The sequence below is a fragment of the Coffea arabica genome, chromosome 6e, assembly GCF_036785885.1.
Source record: "Coffea arabica cultivar ET-39 chromosome 6e, Coffea Arabica ET-39 HiFi, whole genome shotgun sequence".
Lineage (NCBI taxonomy): Eukaryota > Viridiplantae > Streptophyta > Magnoliopsida > Gentianales > Rubiaceae > Coffea > Coffea arabica.
The window spans coordinates 13,903,598-13,918,962 of record NC_092321.1 but is presented as its reverse complement, the minus strand read 5'-3'; the positions used below and the strand labels follow the sequence as shown (position 1 = coordinate 13,918,962).

The 15,365-nt window shown below is 35.8% G+C and overlaps 1 protein-coding gene and 1 long non-coding RNA gene across 2 annotated transcripts; both read left to right on the top strand.

Annotated features, from left to right (window-relative positions):
- Positions 1-4,527: 4,527 nt before the first annotated feature.
- Positions 4,528-5,926, top strand: LOC140009528 (uncharacterized). The gene is made up of 2 exons (XR_011816964.1): positions 4,528-5,159; positions 5,324-5,926. It is a non-coding gene; the product is annotated as an uncharacterized lncRNA (long non-coding RNA).
- Positions 5,927-8,783: 2,857 nt separating this feature from the next.
- LOC140009210 (uncharacterized) lies at positions 8,784-10,622 on the top strand. Its single transcript, XM_072054099.1, has 4 exons — positions 8,784-8,931; positions 9,110-9,210; positions 9,406-9,473; positions 9,870-10,622. The coding sequence occupies exons 1-4, from the start codon at positions 8,785-8,787 to the stop codon at positions 10,478-10,480; spliced, it is 927 nt and encodes a 308-aa protein (XP_071910200.1). The 5' UTR covers position 8,784; the 3' UTR covers positions 10,481-10,622.
- Positions 10,623-15,365: the final 4,743 nt, after the last annotated feature.

Below are 15,365 nucleotides of genomic sequence, written 5' to 3'. Positions count from 1 at the left end.
ATGAGAGAATGGTAGATTCGGCTTTTCTTGGGTGTTGCGGTGCAGTTGAAAGATGCCCTTCGGTTTTTATATTGTACTCACAGAGTCGGACGGCGTTAAGTTGCTCTGTTTTACATGTGAACCTACTCACTCAAGTCTCAGCCTGTCTACCTATTTCATCCGCTAGGATGGTCAACTTCAGGGTGGACCACTACTACAACGGTATTTCATGTAGGAAAATGGCCAATTTCATGTTTAAACTTATTCACTAGTGTTGATTTAGTCAATAACCTTTATTTCTAATCAATTTGATATGTGAACTTATTTTGCGATTCTAATTAAGAACTTTTGTGATGGCACTACCATCTAGAACTGATCTGACTCATTATTGACCAAGTAAATAGGAGTATTTTTAGAATGTCACTCACGAGACTGTAATAAATCAAATAAATTGTGTAAAAATTATAAAATTAAAATTTTTAAAAAAGTTTTATCTGGTAATTTTTTACACGATTTACTTGATTTATTATAACCCCGTCAGTGATGCTACCAAAATACCTTTATTTAGTTGGCCAATTAGTTGCTAAATCGATTTTAGATAGTGATACCTTCATGGAGATCCTTAATTGGAATCACAAAAGAAGTGTGCGTATTAAATTGACTATAAATAAAAATTAGAGACTAAATCAGTACTAGTAAAAGAATTTAGAAACAAAATTGGCCATTTTTGCTTTCATCTGCAATTACACTTTCTGTAAACAGTAGAGACTATGGTTTGTGATAGTTGAAATTGTGTGGAACCGTGATAAAAGTACTCGAACGCTAGACCACAGGGAAACTCGAAGTACTTTTCAATAACAAATGGACAGATTCGACAGAAATGCTTTTCCGATTATGGGAGGAAAAGTATAATGGGAAAAGCATACTTCAGTCTAAAGATTAACGGTCATGACGTTTATTTGATGTTTGGACAACAATCGCATTCCAATCATTCAATTCATATTTCTGGGTAATTTGATTTAGCTTGACAATATAAATGTTACTAACGGTTCTTAATAATTACTTTGTTTAGTAGAATACAATCTACCCATGCGAAAGGAAAAATGTTATTTACACTCATTTTTTGTTAATTGCAATCCTATTATATATTTTGTTATATAGTCTAATAAATGAAAATCATATGATAAAAATGATAGCAAAAATGTGACTGACAATAATACGAGTGCAAATAACATTTCCTATGTGAATAAGCAAATTCACATATATTGTTGCAGTTGCTTTTGAAATACTCTTCGGATTTAACTTCACTCTTCCAAAATACTTGCGATTGAAGTCCATCCTATAAGATAAAAACTATAATTTAAATTTGACTAATTTTGTTTACACACCGTCAGTGTGTATTTTTTTATATTAGCAGATTTAGATCATGTTATATAACATTAATTTAAATTTAAAATTCAAATTATGTGCGTGTGACATATATTCGTAGTTATTAGTGCAAAACAATTATTATACTGTTTCAGTGCATAAAAAGTTAATCATTTAAATTTTAGTATATATACAGAGAGTTAAATATTAGTACTCAAAAAAAAAGTGTTAGATAGTGAGTAATTAAATAGTGCTCCACTAATAGCATAACGCTCAAGTGGGGAGTCCGTTACGGAGATCATTCCGCGTGGACCCATTGACTCCTCCGTTGGGCAAAAATTTCACCAACCGCACAACTTGATACTTTTGTTTATATCCGTACATTAAATTCGCTGATTTTCGTACGTACTTGGATTGTAGCGTCAACAGCACTGTAGATCTCGCCGTCAACCTAATTTTCATTTTCTTTTTTCTTTAGTCTAATCTAAATTCTAAAGTCGTATAATACGGACTCCAAGAGTCTGAGAATCAAACATGTTTAGGTTTAATTAGTCCAAGTCTCTTGTTGAGTTTCAAGTCAAAAGTACTAGTCTACCACTACTACGTTACACCGACGACGTGCTGCACTATATTAATACTATATATATATATATACACGAGAAATTCTATATTGAGCGATATAGTAAGATTTAAGTATAAAAAAATAAATTAAAAATGATTCATCTTATTAATTTTAAAAATTTTTATATCTGTTTTTATTGCTTAAAAATATTATAATTTTTAATTACTTTTGTATAGGTGGACTCATTAATATACTTGTCACGGTGTTTGCTATTCCACTAATTTAAATTTGATACTTCTAGGCACAAATAATTGTTGTAATTTCGAAACACATTTTCATTGAATTTTCATTGATGATCTATCTGTATGTGCAAAAGTAACAAATAATTAGTGTTTGGATACCTCCATTATTTCAAATAATATTTTGCTTGCATCATAAACACATTTTCCAACCTACCTTTTTATATTCCCAATCACCTTTTTATCTCATATACATCACATCACAAAAAGTGCTACAGTAATTATTCCAAATAATATTTCAAATAATACACTATCCAACAAACAAAATGTAACATGGGCACAATTTTCTAGTGTCTAAATATGGAAGAATGTTTCAGCACTTTGTCTTCTTTCTTCCAGATATACCATTTATTTCGTTTCAGTATTTTCTTGGGAAGGGGAAATAACTAATGTGGTTCATGCAAGTAGGTAGACGGCTCTTTTGTGATACATTTCTGGCCAGCTGGCTGCATTATTTTTTGTTTTTGGGTGGATAAAAGCTGGCTTATTAAATGAACCACTTGAATTCGATTTCGCTATTTCATACTCGCTCCGTTCCATTGAAAGTATTATATTTTTTATTTTAAAAATAATTATTCCCTCCGTCTCATTTTGATAGTTCTGTTTTTTTTTCACACAGTTTAATAAAAAATAGTTAAGTTTGTTGGAACAATCAATTTAAGTAGATATTTTCCTAAAATACCTTCACATTAATTAGAGTACAACTTTATGGAAACTTGAATTGATGGTAAAAAAAGAATCAACTCTCATTAAATGGGTTAGGTTTATAGTAACAACAACTTACATTGAATAAGGGTATTTTAGGAAAATTAAAATACAACTACATTCTTCAATTGGAGAGTGAACTACAATTTGGGACAGACGAAAAAGAAAAACAGGACTATCAAAATAGGACGGAGGGAGTATCATGCTAAAAAAGTCAAAACATCTTTTAATCTCTCTTTTTAATATAGTAATTCTTTTTAATTATATGCATATTACCATTTAAATTTAAATTTTAAATTTGTGGAAGTAAAATTAAAAAGAGAAGCACAAACATGATAATCAAATTTCTATTCTTAAAAAGTTGAATGCCCCAAATATAATTAAATAAATGGAACGAACGAGTAGCTGACTGAATAAATTTTTTCCCCTATAGTTCCTTCCAAATTAGTAAAGTATTACCACCCCAAAAACGTTCTGGGGACGAAGTATTATCAACCCCAAAGTTTTCTTATAGTTCAATCTTCCATGTTTTCAGGGTTGAAGTTATGCAGTGGAAGAAATTCGGAAGCACAAATCCGGGTTTTTAGTGGACATTCTGATTAACAAGAAATGTTAGGGACATTTTTTTTAAAAAAATTTTGGTAGGAAAAGAAAGGGACAAAAAATATATATATACACTATTGGAGTTGTCGGTCTTCTCTCAAAACAGTAATATATCTGTTGGAGTTGTTGTTTCTAGCAATCTAACTGGATAAGTTTCCTCATCCTGGAGTCTTGTCCTGATAATTAATTGATAAGCCAGAGCTTGGAATTATAGCTTTGAGGTGACAATTAACCAACTAATCAAGCCGGGGCTCAGAAGGACGATTGAGTAACAAAAGAAATTTTTTGTTTTGTTAAATATATGAGGATAAAGTTTATATACACTCATTGCCTATACACAATTATTGTCTGTACACAGACGGGATTAAATGTATGATAATTAATTATAATTTGAAATTGAATGTTATGTTTTGTATACGTAACATGTATCCAACTCCGCTTCTGTATACACAATCAATGGATACAAAATATACCCGATATATAATACTAGGCCCGTTTCTTAATCGGGAATTAAACAACTAATGATTGTAATTTTGAACTTAGTGAAAAGAAAAGGGAAAAAAAAGAAACTAATTGAGTTAGAAGAATAAATTTATCCTATAAAGGCAACAAATATCGACTAGTGAAGAATATATACAAGATTCTTTTTTTTTTCCTTCTAGTTTTCAAAGGTGAAGTCCCTTGAGTTAGTGTTTGTTGCTGATTTTGAACTAATCCAACAATTGAGAAGCAGACCAATGCTACTGTTGACAACATATAAGTCTTTTACAATAATTGCGCAAACCACAGCATAAATAGCCAAATCAAATCAAGGGACGTTGATTTGATTATTTGGTTGTACCAAACAAAAGAAAAAATAATTAAATTAGTTGAGTATTTATGATTGATGAGATGGCGATACCATAACTTAAGAATTATGTCCTCCCAATAAATCTCCACCACTTTTTTTTGGTTGTATTATCGCGAAGAAATATCTGAAATGTTGGCATAACATTCAAATCAAACCGAAAATTGCATTTTCATAAACTCAACATCTTCTTAAAAGAAACCCCACATCGTTGAAACGGGAAGAAGGAGCTGCATGAAAAAGAAAGAAAAAAGAGGAGGGTCCGAATTCATTAAAGTCTTCTTCACCTTGAATTTGCCAACCACTTTGTTCCATTCCACCGACTGTATGATACTTGCTCCAGTTGAAACTCAATCCCCCTAAGTTTTGGCTCAGCAAAAAGACAATGGAATATGGTTGAATATCGTCAATTTCACACTCATTTTGCTCTGTCACGCATTTCTTGGCAGCAATACGTGTCTCCTAATGCATCAAACCTTCATTCTATTCTAATAGTCGGCAGAATCAGCCATGTGAGCTTCTGTGCACCTTCCATTCATTAGTACTTTTTTGTTTTTTTTTTCAAACTTGGTACTTTCAGGTACTAGTACTGCAAAGATTACAAAATACTTATAAAAGATCTCCAGAAGAAACTGCCAATATGGAAAACAGCAAGAGGGTAAATCCCATAATGAGCTTACCAATTCCTTCTTTCTTCTGAAGTAGAATCAGCATGGCAGATCATGCCATATTGCTTTGCACGTAATCACTGTATAGGCTCTGCATATGAAGCATTTGACGGTTGAAGCTTTTGATGGTAATTAATTGGTCCAAATTTAGTTACTATATTCTTGCTTTGTAGTTGTTGTGGTTCATTTATTTACTCAGTTCACCCGAAGTTTGTGGATTCTTTAGTTGACTCGTGAGTAGCCATGAGCAGTAGATTTTGGCGTTTGATTGGGACAGTTATTCTTGATGCAGCTAGTTGGCAAGATCGTTTACTCTTGACAATTAAATGGATGGCCATTCCAGGGTGTGTAAGAAATCAAGAAAATTGTTGCGCAGAATCCATGCGTCGTTGTTCTCTGTTGATTTTTTGGAGAAAAGGAAGATAATCTTTGAGAAAGGCCTGCCCATAAAGTATCATCCAGTCCACTTTATTGAGCCTCAATCAATTTTTCATAATTTCAGCTGTTTTACTATGGCTCAGTTCAAAATTGGTAGCAATCAGGCTTATTTTCAACCAAACAAAAACTAAAGGGTGATTGTATATAGCTTATGCTAAATATTACTCTTTGTTTTCTTCCCCTTTTTGTTTTTGGGTTAGAGTAGGAGTGCTACCGGATCAAGCCGCTCTTGTCCAACACCCAGTAAATATTCGGTCAAAATAAGTTTGACTTTGAGCTCCGTCAAATTAAGCTGAGTTTGAACTCGAGTTCGAGTTCAATTTACTCGTGTCGAGTTTCAAGTTGAGTTCGAACTCCTTTATATGCTGCTATTCGAGTGCTTGAGGAGCCTAATCGAGTAGTTCTATTATTTATATAATATATTTATTTAAATTATGAAATAATCGTTATGGGTCTATATTCTACCAAAGTTCGAGTTTTTATTCAAATACTTGACCTCGATAAGGCTCAAGTTTTATTGAGTTGAGTTCGAGTTAATATATTATCCCTACGAGAGGAGTTAAGCTACAAGTTCTCTTGATCAATTAAGTCGAGTTTGAGTTCAAGTTCAAATTTGAGTAGCCTGATCGAATTCGAGCTCAAACACAGCGCTATTCAAACTTGACTTGATTCGACTCGCCAACCCACCTAAGTTGCAGCGTTATTTGCCAATGATACATAATGTCCAATTTTTTTTTTCACTATTTGGTAAATTTTAATTTCACGGCACCGACTCTAGTTACACGAGTCAAGATATGGTTTTCGAATCAGACAGATTTTTTACAGGGTAATTTACAAATTAATCATCATTAAAATTTTTACACCAGTAGTAGTAGGATTCGAATACATGGATCCGTCCAAACATGTGTTGGCGGATACATCATGGCTTACGAATGTACATAAACACTAATATGTGAAGCTCGTCTGGGGAAGATAATCTTGCACGATTGAATCATGAAAGGCAGGGCACACAAGAATAAATGATAAGGATGAAGGAAAATGGTGGAAAGCATGAATATATGTTCGGTGGAGAAAGCTGCAGTGCAAGAGTAGCTTCAAGTGGTCATTCATTTCCATATCTGCATTATGTATTTGTGGCTCATGAATATGAAGACCCTTCCGGTCTAAGCAGCCTCCGAATTCCGTCACTACTCATTGCCCATTATCTCCTCCCCCTGTTTTTTTGGTCTCCAAGAAAAACTCAAAAAAGAATTCCATTCAATACAAGACTTCCATGTGCTAGGAAGTGCAAGAAATGGATTTTAAAATGACCCATTTATCTCCAACAAATTAACCACTGCTTGTGTTATTATTATTGAAGTAGAAGTGGTGTAATTGTGAAACAGTTTTTTTTTTTTTTACCCATGATCCCTTTTCTGCTTTCCTACAATTTTTTCATGGAAATGATTTGTTGTTCGAATCGATATATGTAAAGCTGGAAATGAGAAAACCTCCAACTCCTTGAGATGAAAACTCCAAAAGGCAAGTTAGAAGACACGTTACATGATTTGTGAGCTATTGCGTGTACTCAATAGGTTTTTGTTTATAGTAAACTGTTGGATTGTGGCTAGGTGTTCCTACCCTCAAATGTTTTATTCCAAAAGGAACAAAAAAAGACATATATGAAATCAATTGCTTAACCAACTCCATCTAAAGGAATTGACCACCACATTAATTGTAGGATGAGAGGTCAAGAGTTCAAACCTTATCTTCCATCAATGTGCTTCTATATGAGAATTGTTCTAAATCCATACGGGTGCATGGTGCACCCCGTTTGATCTGATAGTGGTTCAGTTCCCATTAAGTTCTTTCGACTCAATTGGGCCACCCCTAGAGTAGGCTCCTCCCCGTGGAAGCAGGTTAGATTAGGTTAGACGTGCCATTACGTAAAAAAAAAATAAAAATCAATTGCTTTCTTTTTTCTTTTTTTGATAGAAATGTCAAAATTACGTTACTTTCCATTAAATCCATCACTAGAAATGGCACAACAAAATCTGGAGTATCTTTTCTCCAATAGGTATGATAACAGATGAATTTTGCAGTCTTAACTGAAACACGAGCAACTTTACTGTGACTCCTACTAAAACCATGAAATGTTAAATGCCTCTAATACGATGCAATTAACATAGATGGATGGAGTGTATTGAGGCCCAATCCAGGAATCTAGCAGGCGGACGAGAAAAAGTTAAGCCTTTCCTGCATTGATTTTGCAGCTGTTTGCCCATTGAAAATGAGATCTCTGTAGTCTGATCGTCATCAAGCTGGGTAATAGAATAACCACATTCACTTTTGTGTTTTCCCCATGGACTTCCTAACATGGGATCCATAAAAATTACAGGCCCTTAAGGAGATAGGCTGCTGACACTTTTGGAAAGCCCAATCAGGCAGCCCTCATACAGATCCTACGTCCAGCCACAAAGGTTTTGTAAGGATGGGATTAAGGCTTCTTGTTGCATGACTAATTCACCATCCATCCACTAAATCATGAGTCATGACTACAAACTGAGACAAGCATTTGGAACTCACATTTGTTGAGCATGCAAAAAAAAAAGAAAGTCTGTGATAAACTTCCTTAACAATCCCACAGATAATAAATCCAAAGAGAACTATGAAAGAAAGTGCGAGAATATATATGCTGCTACTTTTCTACAAAGTAACGTGAGAAGTTTCAATTTTGTGATCACTAAAATGTTTCAATCGTTCAAAGACAGTAGTATATATACTACAAATATTTATGTACAGAAAACGCATTGAGACCTGATGAATAGTAAGTAGCAAAGCCTTTTTTCCTCCAATTTTTTTTTTCAACACAGGGAGTAATGTATCGCAATTTTGCTGGACTGCGCCTGTGCATCCTGCCCCAAGAATATACAAGTGAAAATGATAATTCCCTAAGGTAATTCCTCCAAGTTAATTCTCTCAATAATGATATTGTTCTTGAGAGCTTCGTCCATATCAAATACTATGCAGCAGGGACGTTACTGTAAGTGGAAAAGAAACACGCAAACGGCATTGTCTGTCCCATTGCCCCAAACCTAAATTGGTCGCCACTCACCACTGCAGCTACTGCCACAAGGACAGGGCCAGCCACCACTTGCCACCCGCACGCAAATGGAAGTTGATCTGCTCCCTCTGAACTTTTGCCTCCATATATCGTACGAACTGACTTTTCAAGAATGTTGTCTAGTACAATGTATATATATATATTTATGAGCTCTCAATCTGTCCTTCCTGCTCTCACACACAAATTGATATTCCTTCTACTGTTCTGTTAACATGAGATGGGCTCCTCCTTATCCACCACCGCCACCACCAGATGTTCAATCTTCAACTTCAGTTCTCTGGCCCTTGAAGCCCCTGCCTCACACCATTAATCATCCATCACAACTTCCATCAACCAAATCTTCCGTTTCTTTTCCACAGGTTCAAGTTTCTTAGTTTCTTGTTTTCTTCATGCGCATCATGACTTCTTTCTTTTACAGGAAAACATATATATATAGTACTTGCAACAATTTTTTAGTAATATTTTTACATACGAGCATTAGAAATTCAAAGGTTATCGTGTAGAGCAATTTGTTATGATTCTGGTGTATCAACGCAGGTTGATGATGATGATGAACAGCAACTAATGGTGACTGGAAGCATTAAAGAAAATAAGGCCGCAGGGGTGAAGAGCAGTGCGGTTGTTGGTGCTGAGCAGAGGTTGGGTGATTTAATTAGTACTTTTCCATTTCTATTCGTTCATCCCATTTTAATGCTACAGAGGTACTATCATAATCTGGCTGTAAAAGAGTAGGAAAAACGCCTGTCTAATATCTTTGTTTTCCTTTTTCTTTCAATTTTAAAGAAGAAAGGAATCCATTATTTTAACCTATTATTCTGTGTTACATGTTACAGGAGTTATTTGAATCGCAGTGGAGAAGCAAATAATCGCTCTCTCCCTTCCTGTTTTTCACGTCAACAAGGTATTCTCGTTCATTTTTTTTTGTATCACCCACTAAAAGTTGTTAGGACCTGCTATAAATTAGTACACCCTTTTCATGGATTTACGAAGAAATCTTACATTTTTCTTTTTCTTGGTGGTAACTAAAAGAGACCAAATAAAGGGACACATTGTTTTGCTTTTGAGAACAAAGAGCATTTTTACCTGCCACGGCACAGTCAAGCAAAATATGCATAGAAGGGCTAAAGTACATATCATTAAGCAGGAAAATGTGTCTTGGAATCAAACTGATGTTTTGCTGTGTTTTCTTGATATCCTGTATATGGTAATAATGTTTAGTTTGACGCATGCATGGGTTTTAATATATAGTTATGCTTGTGAAGATTAATATTGGTCTTGTGCCACTGTAATTTGTTAGTTAGTATAGGAGGGCACTGGCTTGAAGAAGACAAGATTTTCCCCTTGAAGAAGAGAAGAATTCTGGATATAATGGACTATGTGCCAAGCAGCAGCACTGGTACAGCTTTCCAAAGAGAACTGAAGAATGGTGGGAATACAAGAGCAAGCAGAAAACGCACAGAAAAGAAATGGGCTGACCATGTTACGGATTATGAACATGGTGATGATCTTGAATGGATTGGAGGGGCAAACGGAACCAGAATATTGGCAGCTGAGAACATGAAGAGCAGTAGTACAAGAGGCAGCAGCCAGAGGTGTCGGCGCGAAAACGGGCACGGATGGAGGTGTCCTCAGCCAAGTCTTGCCGGTTATTATGTGTGCGAGCATCACTGGGAATTAAACAAGAGTAGGGAAACCAAGAAGAAGAAGAAGAAGGAGAAGATTATTGCACGTAAATTTGCTGATCATCATGATCAGCCCACATCTGCAAACAAATTCACTGTGTTGTTTAGGGGTACAAGATCTTGTTCTTCAGATACTGAAGACTCTGACGATGATCATGTTCTCCCAAAGAAGAGGATTAGAGTTGTCAAGGATCGATCAATCAGTAGTTTGCTTATAAGTAGTTGATGCGTGATTCTATCATAATTTTGCACATGGATTAGTTATGCAATGCCTAGTTGTATTTTGACTAGCTATTAGCAGTTCGTGAGAAAAGTGAGTACGATGTTACAACAAGCAATTGTTATAAACTTCTAGAAATGAATTTGTTGACGACAAACTCCATGATATAAAACAAGTCTGTGAAAACTGCAGCAGCCCTTCCAGGCTTCAAGAATTGATTGCTACTCGATTAAACTCAACTCAACTTCGATAGCCATTATTCAAAAGGTACATAAATTTTAGCACAGGAAAACAGAAAGTGGACCAATTTAACTCAATTCCTGTCAAGATTTTTTTTTCCCCCCAAAACTTGCTGCTCTGATCTATTTTCTTGAGCATTTTTTTTTTTGGCCAGACTAGACTAGCACTAGACTCCATATCTTTTAGTAAGACTATATACAACCATATTGTATACATGAGCTGTATCACAAAATTGATCATGTTCTCTGATGCAAGTCTGCAGTGCAAAAATACGCGAATCAGCAATATATGTGCAACGGATCCCCCCACTGCAGCAACACTAGTAGGCCATAAACCATAACTGTTCTGACTCTTCAGGTTTAGAAACCAAAATCCACAAAAAGCCAAGAATCAGCTATCACCTGCATATATTGTATCTCCATCTCCTCTCTCTCCTGTTCACATCCCTTCTCTCACATGAATATTCCTCCCGTTGATCTGTTTTCTTGCTTGCTTCATCATCATTTGCGTGCCCAGCCCACATCATTTCTTGACCTACCTACACAGCCATCACTCACCCCATTATATCTAGTATTTTAGACTCCAAGACCTGAATCCCAAACTATCCCACAACAAGAAATTCTTCCATTTCCTTCCTTGATAGAAAGAGAAGTGTTGAAAATCTAAGAAAAACAAAAGAATGGCCTCTTCTCCTCCTCCACCACCACCAGCAGATCTTCCAGCTTCAGCTTCAACTCTCCACCCACTACTACAACAAAGACTTGAATCGCCTCCTACCCATCACCCATCACTTCTTCTATCAACCGAATCTTCCATTTCTTCTCAACAGGTTTCTAGTTAATAGTACTTACTTGGTAGTAATTTTCTTTTACAAAAATTTCTAGATATCATCACTGGGTTCATTAATCTTTTATAATATTACTACCTAACAGAGAAAAATAATATCGGAACATGTGCATGATTATGTTGTTAATTACTATCAGTTGAATCTAGCCCACCGAATATAACTAGTACTCTATTACTACACGCTTCAATGCTTTATAGTTCTACCAGAATTTTCTTTTGTTACACGATCAGATAAGTTGAACCCAGAGGAAAATTTTCCATTTTATTAAGAAATTATGTGCAAAAAAGGGAAAAATCCACACAAAAAGATGGTTCTCCCTTCAGTCATTGTTGTGCCGTGATAGTGTAGTACTGTTTATTTGTACTGCAGGGTGGCGGTGCTGCAGTAGATAAGCATGCAGTAATGGAGCATATCAGACAGATTCCTTCTACTAAATGGAGGTAAATAGGAAAGCAATGGACTAGTGACATTTTTATTCTGCTGATAATGTAGTAGTTGATACTGGGTGCAATTACAGACTAGTGAAAGAAAAAAAGCAAAATGTGCCCACAGATTTCTCTTTTTTTGCATGTTTTTTTGTGTGAAATGTGCAGGAATTATTGCAACCCCCGATCAGCTGATAGCTATATTTGCCAAGAAGGTAAACAACCTTTCTTCTTTAGAGCAACAAAATGATTTAAGCTTTTATGCTTTAACAAAATGTTTGTAATTTGCCTGAAAAAATGTTTGTAATTTACTGTTTAAGAGGGGCTCAGAGAAGAAATATCTTTCTTATGAGTTAAGAACGTACTTTGATAAACATAGTTTTCATTTTTACATGGTGAGGCTATTGTGAGCACAGGATACCTAAAGGGCATGAAAAGATGCCTTAACCATATTGATGTCAATTGTCGTCTTCTAATACAGTATTGTGCATGCATAATCTTAATTAATGTTCTATTATGCATGCATGAGATTAATTTCATTGTTCTACGTGGGAAGTTTTTTTTTTTTTTTTTTTTCATGTTGGAAGATTCTTGAGATAATAGTACTACTACCTATTGTTGATTAATTGCATGTGTATAATGTATATGTAGGAGGACATTGGCTGGAAGAAGATAAAATTTTCCCTTTTAAGAAGAGGAGAATACTGCTGAACTTAGATAGTGCACCAAGCAGTACCTCTCCAACAGTATCGCAAGGAGGACTGAAGTATATTGAGAATGCAAGAACAGGCAGAAAACGCAGAGTTACGTCGAGGGCTGACCATGTTCTCTGTCAAGATAATGATCTAAAGGGGTCTCCTGAGATGATCAATTATCCAACTGCAGAGGATAAGGATATGGCAGGGGAGGACAGCATGATTAATAACATTACCAGCACGAGATGCACTCGCACAAATGGGCAAGGATGGAGGTGCAAACAGCCGAGTTTGGCTGGTAATGCCTTCTGTGATCATCACTGGACTTCAACCAGGAATGGTAGGAGAAAGGAGAGGAAGAAGAAAAAGGACAGTAATCCACGTAAATTAGCTTCATCAAAGGTTAAAGTTGTACCAATCAGCAGCCGTTCAGAACTGATGCAAAGAGAACACACCAGTGCTGGCAGTGCAAGCAAAACAGGAATATGCATAAGCAATGTTGGCCATGTTTTTAACGAGACTGATGATTTTGAAGTAGCTTCAGATGTGATGGACAGAATCCCAGCTGCAAAAGAGATCAAAATGGAAGAGAAAAACATGGATAATATTGCTACCACAAGATGCACCCCGACAGATGGAAAAAGACGGAGGTGTTCCCAGCCAAGTTTTGGAGGTTGTTCACTTTGTAAGCTTCACTTGACCACTAAGAGAAAGGTGAACAAGAAGAAGAACTGCGCAAACAAAAAATGGGGTGACCATGTTCTCGACGAAGATAATTTTGAAGGGCTTGCAGGAAAGATCAAAATGGAGGAGGAAACAATTGATAATAGTACAAACACAAGATGCGCCCGAGCAAGTGGAAAAGGATGGAGGTGTTCTCAGCGGAGGTTTGCTGGTTCTTCACTGTGCGAGCATCATTGGACTGATATGAGAAATAGGAGGAAGGGCAGCAAGAAGATGAATACTATTCCACGTAAAGCGGCAGGATCAGAGGTTAAGATTACACTCAACAGCCCAACAAAACTGTCGCAGAGGAAGACCATGAACATTGGGAGTGCAAGAAGAAGCAGAAAATACTCAAACGAAGTAAGAGGTGACCATGTTCTGTGCAAAGATGATACCGATTCTGAAGGGATTGCAGATTTGATAATGAACAGTACTCCAGCTGCAAAAGAGATCAAGACGGAAGAAAAAACAATGGATGACATTACTAATCCAAGATGCAGTCGCTCAAATGGAAAGGGATGGAGGTGTTCTCAACCATGTTCTACTGGTTATCCTTTGTGCGAACATCATTGGGCTGCTAGAAAGAATAGTAGAGGGAGAAAATGAATAAGAGTTTCACAGGTAAAGCAGCTGAGCCGGCATTCACAACAGAATTCACTGCCTTGGCTACGGGGGATATTAAAGATTGAGATGTGGTTCCCAAGAGGAGAATTGCAGCTTTTAAGGCTCGATCACTAAGCAGTTTGCTTCGTTGATGTTCTATTACAGTCCCTAACAAACATAAATGCCTCAAGTATAGATTAAGTCTTTGACAGTTACCGTTAGCTTAGAATTTACTGCCTTTTCTTTTTGTTTCCTTTTATTGAGGAAAAGGTTAATTTTGGATTCAGGGAGATATTATTTGAGGACAAAGATTTACCATCTGAAAACTGAAAACTGAGCAGCTGGCGTTTCTCTTGAAATTTCTATTTTCCTCAGGCGTTAGTATGACTTCAATTAGTTACTAGTGAAGTCATGGACAAAATCCCACTAATCTAACTAATTGAAGATTCTGCATAACCTTTTGCTTCCTTAGTCATTAAGAAAACCCACAAAGAAAACCCCCTCAAAATGGAGATACGTAGTCAAATACAATATATTCTTTCTGTTCCATTGAAAGTGTCATACTTTCTATTCTTGGATATCTCAAAACATTTGTCATGTTGGAAGAGTCAAAACACTTTTTAGTTTCTCTTTTCAATATAACCCTTCTTTCTAATCAAATGCATGTTACCATTCAAATTCAAATTTAAATTTTGAATTTGTGGAGGTAAAATTGAAAAGAGAAAGTACAAATATCACAATCAAACCATTATTTTTAAAAAGTTGTATTCCCCAAATATGACTAAATAATTGGGACAGAGAGTAATTCCTATTAATGTATCAGAAACAAGAGGAGAAATAAACAGATCTCCTCAAATGTGTCAAAATAGAGAGAGAGAGAGAGAGAGGGGGGAATTTTGGAACTGGTCAACCCAAGGGTTGGTCTAAAATTGATTCCTAAAATTGAGAAGGTTCTAATCAAGCCAATATATATATATATATATATATATATATATATATATATATAGGGAAAAGAGTCCCAATGGCCCTCCAACTCTTTCCCAGATAAAGTTTTAGCCCTCCAAAAATTAACGATAAAATTTTGACCCTCGATCTAATAAAATAGCATATTTGTGATCGTTCTGTCAAATCCAGCAGTTAAAATTAATGGAAAGCATCATCTCGTGAGATGCGCGATCAAATATCAATGGCATTATAGTCTCTTTTCCAAGAGTAAAAGCTCTCTTTCACCACTGATTTTCGCTCCAACAATTTCCACTCCTTTTCGCTCCAACATTTTCCACTCAAGTTCCATCTGATCAAAATCAAATTCTCAGACGGCTGCCAAATCCTTAGTACTGAAGTGAAATCTCCCT

Coding starts and splice junctions, on each gene's coding strand:
- LOC140009210 (XM_072054099.1), top strand. CDS start 8,785: ATGAGATGGGCTCCTCCTTATCCACCACCGCCACCACCAGATGTTCAA. Junction 8,932..9,109: donor CTTCCGTTTCTTTTCCACAG/GTTCAAGTTTCT, acceptor GTATCAACGCAG/GTTGATGATGATGATGAACA. Junction 9,211..9,405: donor GTTGTTGGTGCTGAGCAGAG/GTTGGGTGATTT, acceptor TACATGTTACAG/GAGTTATTTGAATCGCAGTG.